This window comes from Ceratotherium simum, chromosome 12, assembly GCF_057802395.1.
Source record: "Ceratotherium simum simum isolate JZ-2026a chromosome 12, ASM5780239v1, whole genome shotgun sequence".
NCBI classification, from domain to species: Eukaryota; Metazoa; Chordata; class Mammalia; order Perissodactyla; family Rhinocerotidae; genus Ceratotherium; species Ceratotherium simum.
Window position 1 is genome coordinate 5,696,832 of NC_141911.1, and position 14,846 is coordinate 5,711,677.

Sequence of the window (14,846 nt, forward strand, 5' to 3'; positions counted from 1 at the left end):
GGCAACCTGATCTGCTCAGCATTGGGATGGGGTACCTCATCCTAATGGGGGTCCCCCAAAACTGTGTTGGGTCGTGGCCACGGCGAGCTCTCAGTGAGCCCGGATGATCTGGGCTGATAGGGAGGCCTTCTCCCCCTGCATCCCCACACTCATCTTTTAAATGTTATAACTGTTTTCAACTGATTCCTTAGTAACATTATGTGTTATTCTGTGAAACCGTTTTTCCCTTTTGGATGAGAGATTGCTTTGTAGGGAAGAGCCAGAGTGAGGTGTAGAGAGAAAACTCACCTGTCCACGGTCTCCTTCAGAAAAGTGAAGCTGAGACAGAAGATGGTGTCAGTGCCTGTGTCTCCCCCCAGGGCCCCACGGCGACGCACAGACAGCTGATAGTGGAACGGCTGCTGAGGAGGATCAACCGGACCGTGATTGGGATGAGCCGGCAGTCCCCCCACATCGTGAGTATTGCTTGGGGGTGCCACGCTGCCACCACTGCTTCTCAGTGTCCCACCTGTCTGTTGGGAGGCTCTCGGGGCCAGTACTGGAGACCAAGTTCACGTAGCCCCTCACATCCCAGGTTATAGTCTGTGCCTGTGTGCTGTGCCGCATCACTGCCTCGGGAAATGAGTGGGGTCTAGAACTTTACAGCCACCCCGGATGGATGCCCCTGGGTTATAACTATGAGCAGATCTTGATTCTGACACTGATTTTCTCTTGAGGAAAAATACTCCAACGGGGTAGTAGGGGAGGCTAATGGGGTAGAGTTATTAAGGATCCCGTAAATACAAAGCATGTGGACCCGTTGAGGAGTTTTGCTCATATCGAAGATTAAAGAAAAGCCTGTTATAATACATTAAAGCAGAGACCCACTGAGACCTGCAGGCATCCGAGGTAGACTGATTAACTCGGTACCCATTCGACCTAATACTCTTTAAGTCTTTGTTTAATATTTTATTTAAGGAAAATAGGAGCCTTTGTGAGCAGAAAATGAGGGGTTTTGGTGGCTGCATCCAGCATTTCCTCTATTATCTCAAGTAATTTAGTTCTAATTCTCAGTATATGCATGCTCTGTCTGGATCCACTCTCCTTAGAATGATAATAGTAACAGTATTAGGACTTCCAACTGTAGTGATGATAATAGTGGTAGTCATTAGCTGACTTTTTTTTGGTGAGGAAGATTAGCCCTGAGCTAACATCCACGCCCATCTTTCTCTACTTTATATGTGGGACACCGCCACAGCATGGCTTGATGAGCGGTGCGTAGGTCCGCGCCCTGGATCCACACCTGCGAACCCCAGGCCACCGAAGCAGAGCATGCAAACTTAACCACTACAGCACCAGGCCGGCCCCAGATTTTTAAAATTTTTTTGTGCCAGAAACTATTTTAAGCACTTTATATCTCATCAAAAGCTCCCACCAATCCTATTAGGTAGTTCATTCATTAGCTCCGTTTTTCAAATGAGGAAACGTGCACAGAGAGGTTAAGAAACCTGCCCAATGTTACACAACTACCAGGTGGTTGAGTTGGGTTTGGACCCAGGCAGCCAGCCTGGCTGCAGAGTCTGCACGTTGTCAACCTTCTTCATCCCCAGGCAGCTTACCAGATTAGGTTTCCAACTCTGTCGTACAGTCGTCGTGAGAGGCATTCTGATAAACGTGGTTCTCCCCCTGCATCACAGTTCCACTGATGCTTAGCATGCTGGTAGGTTGGTGCCCTGTGGTACCATCCATCCCTTTTGGTTCAAAGGAAAAACAAACTTTAAAGAACTTGTGATTAGCATGCTTTTAGAAATACCAGTGTTGCTCTGGCCTCTTACTCTCCATTTACTATGTTTCTTAGATGTCAGATGAGAAGGATGATTGAGACCAGAGGTGACTGTTGAGAGGCCAAGTTGCATCATCATTAAAATGAAGCATCTTTTACTTGTGATAGTAAAAGCTATGATTAGATTATATTTAGAAGACATAGGAAAAGAACTATCCCAAATTGCTGTAGTAAATAAAAACCATTTATTTATTCATCAAATATGTATTAAGAAACTACTGTGAGCCAGGCACTAGGCTAGATGCTGGAGATATGTCAGGGAGCAAAACAGACAGCAGTCACTCCCTGAGAGAAGCTTACATTCTAGCAGTAACAAGAACAAAAACATAAGCTACCGAGTGTTAGAAGGAGGCAAGTGCTATGGAGAAAAAAATGAGCAGGATAAGGGAGGTTAGGGTGGGAGACTTACACATTTAAATAAGGTGGCTAAGAATGGCTTTCCTGAGAGGCCGGCCCGGTGGCCTAGTGATTAAGTTCACGTGCTCCACTTGGGTGGAGCTGGGGTTCACAGGTTCAGATCCCGGGTGCGCACCAGCGCACTGCTTGTCAGGCCATGCCGTGGCGGCGTCCCATATAAAGGAGAGGAAGATGGGCACAGATGTTAGCCCAGGGCCAGTCTTCCTCGGTGAAAAGGGGAGGATTGGCAACAGATGTTAGTTCAGGACTGATCTTCCTCACACACACAAACAAAAAAGAATGGCTTTCCTGAGAAGGTAAGATTTAGACAAAGACTTGAAGAAGGTGAGGGAGTGGACCGTGTGGATGAACGGGGAAGGGCCTTTCAGGCAGAGGCAATAGCCAGGGCAGAAACCCTAAGATGCCCCTTATAAGGTTCACTTATGGGTGAAACAATAGATCCAAATAAGGGGCCGGCCTGGTGGCTTAGCGGTTAAGTGCGCGCGCTCCGCTGCTGGCGGCCCGGGTTCGGATCCCGGGTGCGCACCGAGGCACTGCTTCTCCGGCCGTGCTGAGGCCGCGTCCCACATACAGCAACTAGAAGGATGTACAGCTATGACATACAACTATCTACTGGGGCTTTGGGGGAAAAATAAATAAATAAATAAAATCTTTAAAAAAAAATAGATCCAAATAAGATCACAGAGAAATGACTGCAAGTAAAACATTGTTTTTCTGCTAGATTAAAACTTAAGGTGATCCAAAAGGTATTATAAAATGATTCAGATGTGGTATTAAAGGTATAGACATTGGACGTACCGTTAATTGCTATCGCCAAGCGATTTCTGCCGTGTATTTACAGAATATATAAAGAAAGGCAGATTGATGACTGTGTTGTTTGGGAAATGATATATTGGGTTACAAATAATACTTAATATATCTTAATTTAAATTTATCTATTTAGCTTTTTAGTAGTGAAATCATCCATTATCTCCCTTGTTTAAACTAACTCAAGAACGTTGGCTCAGTATGTTTGAAGAGAAGGGTGAGGATTTAAATGTAAAGTGGCGGTATCCCTGTCATGTTTCTGTTAAAATAGATGATGGGGGTGGAAATGGCTGAGGTACACAGAGTGATAGAGATACCAAGAGAAGCAGAGTGAGGTTGCTTGAGAAAGATAAACATAAGAAGGAAAAAAGTGAGGGAAAGACGTACAAAGAGAGAAAGACACAGTCACAAAGAGAAAAATACAATGTATGTATATGTGGCTTAATTTGGTTTATTTTGGGTATTCAAGAATAAATATTAGAGGATCCAATAAAATATATCAATTCAATAAAAAGAAAAAAGCTTTATGACTCTCTTCATAGATGCCAAAATGTATGTGATAGATGTAACATCTATTCCAAATTAAGAATGGGAGGATACTTTTTTAACATGCAATCACCAGACAACATATTACTTGATGGTCATAAAGGGAAGAATCAAGATGTTAAATCTCAACACTGTCTAGCATTTTTCTATGAATTCTAGGCAATGTATTAAGACAAAAAAAATACACTAAGTATAAATATTGAAAATGGAAAAAATAATTATCATAATTGTCATTACTTTTAGCTGAAATGAGTACCGTATCTAAGAAACTCAAGAGAGTTAACTGAAATTTTAATAAAACTAATGAACAGTTTATGAGACTAACCTGTTTCAAAATAAACAAACAGTATTCGATAGACTTTCTATATAACAACAGTAGCTATTTAGAGATTGTAAAAGAAAAATTCCGTTTAATTTAGTCACAAAAAATATGAGAGTAAAATTAAATACAAGATACACACAAATGAATAGCCAAACAGAAGTAATAATGGATGACCTGCCGTCAGATGTGAAAACATTGTAATGCTACCATAATTCAAAGAGTGTTGGACTCATGCATAGAGTACATATATCAACAGAACAGAACAAGAGAATTTAAAAGGAGACTTTAGATTATATGAAAATTTTGTTACATTTCAATAGGGAAAGTGAAGATTTTTAATAAATGTTATTTGGAAAATATATGAATAACATGGAAAAATTTGAGTTTTATTTCATGCTATACCTACAAAATAAATTTCAGATGAAACGAAGGGTTCAATTCAAAAATATTAAAGCATAAGGCAGCTGGAAGAAAATATGAATGAATATATACCTATCTTTAAGAGAAAAGGGATTGATTGATGAATTTTTAAAAATTGAAAGGATACTATAAAAGAAAATTGATTTTAGTTAAACCCCTACATGTGAAAATATATATATAAGCAAAATTAAATGTCAAGCACAAAACTGTAAAAATTATTTGTAAAATATGTCACAAGTGGCTAATAGGCTTAATATACAAAGAGCTGTTACAAACCACTGAAAGAATTTTTTTTTAATTAAAAAAATGGGCGGGCCGGCTCCGTGGCTTAGCGGTTAAGTGCGCGCGCTCTGATGCTGGCGGCCCGGGTTCGGATCCCGGGCGCGCCCCGAGGCACCACTTCTCTGTCCAACGCGAGGCCGAGTCCCACGTGCAGCAACTGGAAGGATGTGAACCTATGACATGCAACTATCTACTGGGGCTTTGGGGGGAAAAAAATGAATAAATAAAATCTTTAAAAAAAAAAAAAAAAAATGGGCAAAGAATATGATTAAACAGCAAAATGAGAAAAATAAATGGCCAGCAAACATATGGACAGAATGTGTAACCCAGAACAAAGCAAATACAAATTAACCAAAAATGAAATTAAACTCCAAAAGCCAGAATAGGCAAAGGCCTGGAGAAACAAATAGTGTTAAATACTGATGGGAATGCAAGCTCTATGCTAGTTTGGCCAAATATATCAAAAGCCTTAGTATAATAAATTTACCTTGATTTATAATTAGAAAAATAAACTTTTTTAAACAAAAGAGACTAAGACAGACATTCATTCAGAGAGAGGTGTATGTGGATAGTCTTTCATTGTTTTTGTGTTTAGGAAGTCATTCCGTTATCCCAAGAACAGCTGTATATTAATCTCCCCTGTGCCAAATTCATTTAACTTTGTGTTGTTTTCATAACTATATGAATGCAGGAGGATATTATCCCTAGATATTTGCCCTATGGCTAGAAAATTAAGTCTGTGATTCAAATATGGTTGGACATTGAATATATAATTCCTGACCTCAAAAATAGAAATGGTGTTAATCATCTAATTATTCAATCCGTTTCTTCAAAGCAGGGCCACAATTACACATGCATAACATGCTGGGAACACCTGGCTGAAGGATTCTAGAGTTGGAGAAATGACCTTGAAGTGTTCCTATCCCATTCTCTGCTCCTCCACTCTGTTTTGCTACCTTTCTTTCTCCTCTTTGCATTCCTCCAAACTCAGATTTGTTTAAAGGATCTGAATATTTCAGACATTTCTCCGTGGACTTCCACACTACAGCTCTGTCTCAACAAGAAACTCAAAGTCCACAAGTTATATCTTAACTAGTAGTCTAGCTGAGATCTTGGAGTCAGTGTCCCTTGACCTACAGGATTCCACAGATCATAGCTGTTAATGGCATGAGTAAAACCCTCCACATTCCTTAACTCAAACCTGAAAGGAGGTCTTTTAAGCAGAAACAGCAAAGCGGGCGCCCTTTGAACCTTTGGAATGCAACATGTTTCCAGTTTGGTAGGGTCCCTGCTTAGGTAACTGGGTAGGGGAGACCAAAGTACCTGCGACTGAATCTTGTTTTGGCAGTTGGTGTCTCAGGAGTCCTGGATTTGTGTTTTCTTTCTCCTTCCAGGGGAGTTTTGTTGCTTGCATGATCGCCATCCTGCGGCAAATGGATGACAGCCACTACACCCACTATATCAGCACGTTCAAAACCAGACAAGATATCATCGTAAGTTGTCTTCATTGGGTCTTGGTAACCTTAAGAATTTTTATATTCAGCAAAAAAATAACCAAAACCGAGCATCCTGAGTCCACAGTTCTCTCCCCATCCACCTCCAGTGGTGTGTGGCTGTCCACAGTGATCATGAAGAGGAAAGGGTTGATTCTTACTTTCTCTCTGTGATAGGATTTGAAGAAGAGTAAAATACATATACCAAGAGGTCTCCAGTTAGCCCTCTAAGTCTCCTGGATTTAGAGAGAGCTCTTATTTAGGAACATTTGGGAGACCTTTTTTACTCTCAGAGGAAGATAGTGTCTCATTTTCAGGAACACACTTTCAGGGACAGTAGTTACTCATGCCATGGCAAGGATTTTAGGAGGCAGAGGTGTGCGTAGTCTTCTGAGATGTGGTTGATGTCATCATTTTCAGTATTCCCTGGAAAGGGAAACAAGAAGAGGTAATACTTGCCCCTTATAGTATTTGTAAGTTATCTTCAGTTGAAAATACTCCATTCTCTTTTGTTTTAAACAAGAAAATTGTTCTCATAGTTACTATTTGGTGTACAATCAAAGATTGCCTAAGAGCTAACTTAGGCTCCTGGCTACTTCTCCAGGATCTTTCCGTTTAGGGAATTGTTAGTGGCTTTTAAAATGTCCCTGAAGGTATCATCTTATCCTGCGAAGCTATGGGCTGGACGTGGAGCTGGATTAGCGATCTGATGTCTCATGGCACCAGTCTTTGCTCTGAATAACTTCCCATCACCCATGCGTATTCCAGTCTTCTTGATGCTCTGGATTTTCTACTTTTTGCCTGTATTATACCAATAGTATGTGGCCAGTACGGCCAAGGATACCCAGCTCCTTCCCTGCCAGTCGCCCTCCTTTCTGTGAGATCCACATGATGGAAAAACACCCAGGGAACCAGAGATAAAGTACTGTTTATTATTAGTGTTAATAGTAGTAGGTCCAGTGATGAACTCTCAAAATGCTGTGCTGGACCCTGTGGCTTAATCCAGAGGCTTATGGGGCCTCCACTTAGGCCCTGCTCTGGCAGGTAGCACGGCACAGGAACCCATAGCAAATGTAGGTGTGCCCGCAGAGACAGGTGCAGGAGAATCAGGAAGCGAGGAGGGGAGCGGGGGGTGGAAGCCGAGGGTAGCAGTGTTTCTCCTCCATAGGCCGGTACTGTGGTGAGTTTAAGAGCATAAGCTTTAGAACACCCAGATCTGGGTTTGGATTCTGGCTGTTCCACTTCCCTCTATGAAATTTTGGGCAAGCTATTTCACTTCACTAAACCTCAGTTTCCTCATCGGTAAGACAGTACCCACCTTGAGGGTTAGTGTGAGTGAGTGTTAATTGACTTGACGCATGGAAAATGCCTAGCTTTGTGCTTGGCATGTAGTTAATGCCTATGAAGACTAGCTATTTATTATAATAATTTTAATTATATTTAAATTATTAAATATATTTAATAATAATTATACTATAATGTAAGATAAAATTAATATAAAAATAGTTTAGTGACTTTTTTGGAAATTTGCTTCAGTAAGCAAGTAGAGTAAGTTATACTGAATTCAAACTCTTGAGAGTTTGGCTCCATTAAGTAAGAAGAAACAAGTTTAGCTCCTGTTTTCCAGAACAGTGGTGAGCTCTTCCCTTTATGTTATCTAATTAAAAGAGGATTGTTATCCCCATGAGGGCACTGTGGCCATCAGTGGCAGAACTCCAGGGCACAGTGGCCCTTTGACTTCCGTACACTGTCCTTTCTGCTGTCGTGGTGCTTCCTGAACCCATCACCTGAAAGACTTGGGAAAGTGGGCGATAAAATGAGGCCTGGGATTATCTGTGCCTTTATTATGCCCTTACTATGTATAGTTAACTTAGATTACCAAGAGTTGAATGTAGAGTCAGCCTCAGAAGGCAATAACTAGCATCTAAATTTAATCCTTGCTTCACAAACCATGAATTCTCGTTGATTTGAGAGAAAAAGTTAGTAGAATAGTTAATAAATTGGTGACTGCACTTAAAATGTATATGAAAAACTTAGGAACTCGTGGAATATGCCTGTGATTTCAGAATTGAGGATAGGAAAGTTTGACTCCCCATTGAACCAGGAGGAGGAGTCAAGGGTAGCCGACCTCAGAGCCAGAATTGCCCCCATTCCTTTGCTGTTTGGCGTCTGAAGTACAGGAAGTTAACCGACTTGACCCGTGTCTCTGAGGAATAGTGTTAGAAATAGAACCCAGGCCTCCTGCCCCCCAACTACCGTGTTCTTTCTGCTGCATGATGTAATTCACGCGATGGAACTGGTGGTTTAGTGCCAGAGGAATTGGACTGGATTTTCATTTCAGGAATCCAAGTGGAAAATGTCTAAATTTAACTAACTAATAAATAAAAGACCTTTCAAAACTTTTTAGCTCTGGGTTTTAGTCTGATTGTTCTATTTCTGAGTTACTTTTGCTCCTAGCCCCCTTCTGAGTCGAATAGCTGTTTTTCCGATACTGTGCTCTGTGTGCTCTCATTATTAGCTGTTACAGTCATCACGATCCACTGCTATAATCTCTTTTTAGGGAGCATTTAGGACCCTTCTCCCAGGCTACACATGGTAACATTCCTAGAATAGGGAGAATGATGACTTTGCTTCTTATTTATAGCATTTTTGTTCTGTTCTAACCATAATAAAGGAGAAATAGACTCAGAGTTATTAGAAGTATCAGTTTTCTCTGGGCTGGCCCCGTAGCTTGGTGGTTAAGTGTGCGCGCTCCGATGCTGGTGGCCTGGGTTCGGATCCCGGGCGCGCACCGAGGCACCACTTCTCCGTCCATCCTGAGGCCAAGTCCCACATACAGCAACTAGAGGGATGTGCAGCTATGACATACAACTATCTACTGGGGCTTTGGGGGGAAAAAATAAATAAATAAAATCTTTAGAAGTATCAGTTTTCTCACAATTATTGGTGAATTCGTTTTAAGTGCAGTAGATCTATTCAGACAACACTTGGCAGCAGAAGACTACAGACGTTAGGGCTCTAAACCAGGGTCCAGAACCCCAAGTTCTCTTCCCAGCTCTCCTGCCTCCTAGTTTCTGTGACCTTAAACAAGTCATTTAGGTTTTCACAGCCTCAGTTTTGTCATTTGTAAAATGTGGACAATTTTTTCATCCTTGTCCTCCTGATCAGATTATATGATGTAAACGTCAAATCATATGAGAATGCTTTGTTATCCCTAAAAACCTTCTTAAGAAGACAGGCTATGGGACTGGGGACGTCTTGTTCTGAGGTAGTGGTCCCTCCTGTCCACAGGCTGGGGGAAAGCCTTATGAAATGTAACCCAGTTTTCCCCAGCCGTTCCTCCTTTGTTCTCTGCAGGACTTCCTCATGGAAACTTTTATCATGTTTAAGGATCTGATTGGAAAGAATGTCTACGCCAAAGACTGGATGGTCATGAATATGATGCAGAGCAGGTAAGACTGCCCATGGCAGGGCCTGAGGCTTTTGACTGAATACTTGGGTCTGATAACTAGCTATCTGGCCTTTGTGAAGTGCTGCTAAATCTCTAAGCCTCAAGCCTGTAAGTGAAGGCTCTTCCCGCTTCAGTGATCCCGGTTTATGTGCTCCTGTTCTTGATTTCACCTGGGCAGCTGCAGTTGCTCCGACTCGGGCCCTCTGCTCTCTTCACTCTGCAGTAGTCTCCTCATTGCTCTCCTGTTAATCGTCAGCATCAGCTCTACACGGCATCTTTCAGGGGCTCCATCTAGCCTTCGTCATCCTGACATTCAGGGCCTCTGCAGCCTCACCCCCCCACCTTTTCTAGCCTTTTCTTCCACTGTTTCCCTCTATAGACAACCTGCGCTCCAACCAAACTGGCCTCTTCTCAGTCCCTGAAGGTGTTCTGTGCTTTCCGTCCTGCTGCTGCTTCCACGTGCAGTGTCGTCCCCAGCATCTCTGGCCGTCAACGTGCCACCCATTCCTTAAGGTCCTTCTCAAATGCCATCTCCAGGGAAGCCTTTTTGGCCTGGATGTCGTCTTCTCTTGCTTTAATTTCCCATACCTCTTTGATGCCCCCTCACAGAATTTTCCCTATTCTTTGTTGTGTCATGATTTACAGGTTGCAAATGACCACCACCAAGTTGTAAACTTCTTAAGACCGGGAACCGTCTCTTTCAAGGCAAAGCCTAAGTCAGTGCTTTGTAGTTGCTGGCCCACACAAATACTTGTAGAATGGAGGTGAAGTGAACTGAATACGTGCACTATATTAAAAAAGCTTCAGAATTTTTTAAAGAGCTAAATAAAGTAAATCATTATTACAAGCATTATTGTTAACTCTACATGATCCTGATACCTGAGTAGAAAACCCTTCCCATTCCCAACTATGTACAGATTAGAGAAAAAAATGGTTTCAGAAATCCTAGACTTGAGAACAGAAGCATCATGATTGAGTGCAAAGAGCCCCGAGCTGAGGCTCGGGGAGCTGGCCTATCGGCTCGGCTCTACCCTCAGCTGGCTAAACCGCAGTGCAGGCCCGAGTGGTGCTTGTCGTCAGTTCGGAAACTGACCGTCCGTGTCCTTCTCTGCAGACTGTGCTCTGTGATTGGTCTCTGAAGACCTTGGTCCATCCGAAGTTCTTATGTTTCCAGGTCTCGGTGTGGTTGGCTTTGGTTTTTAACAAGATCGGGAAGTGTTTCGAAGAGCATAAAGTTGCCTTCTTCATCCATGTCTTCCTCCCCCAGGGTTTTCCTCCGGGCCATAAATCAGTTTGCTGAGGTTCTCACAAGGTTCTTCATGGATCAGGCAAGCTTTGAACTTCAGGTAAGCGTGCAGCTCACCTAGGAGTTCCTTGAATTCTCAGCCAAAGCAAGAGAACTATTTCATTTTGGAAAACATCACCTCAGATTTCATCATTTTCAAGTGAACAAAGTTTTCTTGTCTTTTCTCCTCTCCTAAAGCACATATTCTTGTCACTCTGTCCTTCAAACACAATAAAATAAGGTTTTTTTTCTTTCTGTAAAAGTAATACACGTAAAAAAAGTAATAGTAGAAAATATAACTAAGCAAAAAGAAGAAAATTGAAAGACAAATAGCCCTACCTTCTAGTAACATAACACAAATACACATACCCACACGTGCTTGCAGAAGGGCACGCAGGTGTTCCTCTACCTGCAAATGACTTAGTTTCTAAGGAGTGGTTTGTGTACATGCTTGTTTGAAAGTCCAAAGTGATAGCAAAACAGGTGACCACTAGCTCTGTCTTCATTCATTCATTCACCCAACAAACATTAGAGTGTTTACATGGATAGGACTATTCTAGGCCCTGAGGAAGGCAGCCAAGGTCCCTGCTCTCAGAGTGCTTATATTCCAGTGTGCATTTTCTTAGCAATGTGCTTTACTGTGTCATGTGCCTTTGTTCGTATCTGTGGAACTTTAAAAGTGGAGAGTCATAGGTAGAGGAGAGTCTATATACATACATGCATATACATACACATGTGTATGTATATGTATATGTGTATAGGTACTTATTTATATATATATATGCCAAAGTGGAATCTAGCTGTGCCATTCGTTGGTAACCTATTAATCTATTTACTTTTTCTATGATCTTTCCAATGATGTTAAATATTTTCACAATATTTTTAATGGCTGAATATAGCCCATGGTATGGCAGGGCCATGATTTATTTAACCAAATTCTTATGAACGTTTAGGTTGTTTCCATTTTCTGTTATGTTAAATAACACTGTGGGGGCCTTCTTTGTTTTAAATATTCTTAAATACTCATGATTATTTTGCCAGAATGAAGTCCTAAACTAGTTTAAACTAGTTCAAAAGTTTGGCAGAATTGTAGGGCTTGCGATACCTATTGCCAAGCTACTTACTATAAATAGGGGCCCTTGGCAGCAGTTTTCCTTTATCCCAGGATTAAAGAAAATATAATAGTTCGTATTTTTTTAAAAAGCTTAATATTAATATTAAGTGTTAAAACTTTCAGGGCTGAATAATTGAAAGAGAAGAAAGAAGAAAACGTCTTGTGAATTTTATTTTGGTATTTTTTTTCTCGAATCCCTGGCGAGTGACTTTCTACCATGTGGCGCTGTTTTATTATGACCCTTATTAATGTTTTTTTCCATTTCTTTTCACCCACATAATTAATTTTGAACAGCTCTGGAACAATTACTTTCATTTGGCAGTAGCATTTCTCACCCATGAGTCCCTTCAGCTTGAAACCTTCTCACAAGCCAAGCGCAGCAAAATTGTAAAAAAGTAAGTGCCCTCTTAAATTTGCTTAAGATTGGGAAGGTGCGTCTTCTGTTTCTATTCAGAGCAGGATTCTTAGTATCACAGAAATTACTTCCAATGGCTACCCATGTTGTTAGTGAGATAGATCTTAAAGTAATTATTTAATAGATCTCAGATTTCACCAGATACACATCCACATTCTTTACCCATCACCATTGCATTCTCTTTATAGAATCCATACATGGAGAGGCACCGAGGCCAGCCAGTGCTCTCCAAGAACAGCTGCCCGTCTGCTGGAAGCTCATCCACATTGCAGGCACAGTGCCTCTTTCTCACTCAGGCTTCACACAGGACACTGCTTTGGCACTGTTGCTCTGCCTCTCAGTCACTCCAGCAGAGAAGCCAAGACTAACACATCACCCACAAATGCCCTCCAGGTTCCTGGCAGGAATTCCAAATGGACTTATGTGCAAGAGTGGTGAGAGGTTTAGGGAAGCTTTTCATTGCTCTCATCTCAGGTCTGTTTCAGAGTTCACTGAGAGCCTGAGACTCCAAGGCTGTGCGGTTAAAAAGAACTTGAGAAATTGATCATTTAAAGGCTGTGAAATTTCATTTCTGTCCCCTTGCCAGGATGTCTGGGATTCTAGGCAAACTATTTAGCATCCCTCTACCTCTGGTTTCTCCCTAACACACTGAGATTGGTCGTGAAGAGATTGAGATTTAGTGATTGTGCTCTCAAAGATAAAAGTAAAACCTGTTTTCCTGATTTCTCTGTGGGGCGATTAAGAGAGAATTGATTTTTCAAATGGATGCTTTGATCTCATTCTTTAGAATATCATAAATGACATGATTTCTTTCAAGGATTGATTTGATTTTGGTTGAACAACCATAAGTGAAGTTAGTTGACACCAGCTCTGATAATAAAGTGTCTAGTTAGGATTAATGATTCTGGTTTTGGTCAAAGGGAAGTGTGACTGTAAGTATAATCCGTGTAAAAATATATTGGCATATAGGCAAAGATAAACCTTGGGAAATAAAAACATTTATATTAAGGTTATAGAAATGTGAATGAATTTTTTTTCAACATTTCTCTTATTTTTAGTAGAAACATCAACAATAGTATTAATAAACAATAGGGGGGCCGACCCAGTGGCGCAAGCGGTTAAGTGCGCACACGTTGCTGCGGCAACCCGGTGTTCGCCAGTTCGGATCCCAGGTGCGCACTGACGCACCGCTTGTCAAGCCATGCTGTGGCGGCGTCCCATATAAAGTGGAGGAAGATGGGCACGGATGTTAGCCCAGGGCCAGTCTTCCTCAGCAAAAAGAGGAGGATTGGCAGATGTTAGCTCAAGGCCAACCTTCCTCACAAAAAAATAAATAAATAAACAATAGGAATAGCTACCATTTACTGTCTATTAGGTGCCAGACCTTAACCATATATGCTTATCTAATATTAATAATAAAATTAGGTTAGGTATTTTGTTGAAAAGTAAGAAATTTTTAAATATGATTTTTATGCTAGCTTCTAAAGGCATGTCCAAAAGAACAATTTGAAAAAAACGTTTGGGGCAGTAGTGGCCTGAGTAGAGAGTGTAGAGCCGAGGCTGTAGGATGGGTCGTGGGAACTTTTGCAGTGTCTACTCCTGACCGCCCGTTTCCATTTTCCAAGCCCCCAGCCTCTGATATGGTGTGTCGTGAGGGTGGCCCCAGGGTTGTGTGTTCTATACAAGGTTTCGTGTGGTTCTGATTCACCTCTGCCTAGGAACCACTGCCTGGATCAGTGTTTCTCTGTTTTTTTTATTATCGACTCCTATAAGCAACCTTTCTAGAAATGGTTTTCCTAATCACACTTCCCCCCGTGAAATGTTAATACCACAGATATACCACGTATCTGTTTATGTACTAGATGCATATCTGTACTTTATACATACAAACAGGGAGCTTTTTCTTTCGCCCCCAAGGCAACCAGAGTGTTTCTCTCTCTTCTCCCTTCAAGAAGTTTTTCAGTCTTGTCTTCTCAGTTATTTTCAGCATTTGCTCGTGTTTAGGTATCGACCATATCTCTTACAGGGACCTTGCCTCAAAACCTGCCTTAAATTTGACCTACAGGAACACAGGCTCTTTTTATTCCCCTCATCATTTTGTTATATGTACTTGTTTCCACTGCGAATCCTCCTCTTGGTTTCTGATCTTCTTCTTAGATACGGGGACATGAGAAAGGAAATCGGCTTTAGAATCCGGGACATGTGGTATAACCTGGGTGAGTGCACAGCCTTGAGCAGGCCCACACACCACTCCTGTGTGATGACATCCCACGGTGAATTCACTTTCATTTTAATTCCAATAACCCTGAGATGTATTTATCTGTGTCTGTGGAAGTGGAAGTTGAGTTGTGGGTTTCACACCCTCGTCTTAACTGGGACATTGACAATAAACTGTCTCTTATGAGACATGTTATCCAAATACAATATTTAGTCACTCACTTCTGAATCGAGTTGATTTACCCACATAAACTT

General features: G+C 41.5%; 1 protein-coding gene across 5 annotated transcripts in view; it reads left to right on the plus strand.

Annotated features, from left to right (window-relative positions):
* Positions 1 to 14,846, plus strand: part of DOCK5 (dedicator of cytokinesis 5) — a 215,058-nt gene that overhangs the window by 151,668 nt on the left and 48,544 nt on the right. For 4 of the 5 annotated variants that reach the window (XM_087437329.1, XM_087437330.1, XM_087437327.1 and 1 more), the window contains 6 exons: positions 309 to 455; positions 6,011 to 6,109; positions 9,467 to 9,561; positions 10,828 to 10,906; positions 12,254 to 12,354; positions 14,532 to 14,590. In XM_087437329.1, coding sequence (XP_087293455.1) covers positions 309 to 455; positions 6,011 to 6,109; positions 9,467 to 9,561; positions 10,828 to 10,906; positions 12,254 to 12,354; positions 14,532 to 14,590 — 580 coding nt within the window. The remainder of the gene's footprint in view (positions 1 to 308; positions 456 to 6,010; positions 6,110 to 9,466; positions 9,562 to 10,827; positions 10,907 to 12,253; positions 12,355 to 14,531; positions 14,591 to 14,846) is intronic. The other variant, XM_004433572.3, reaches the window with a different exon arrangement.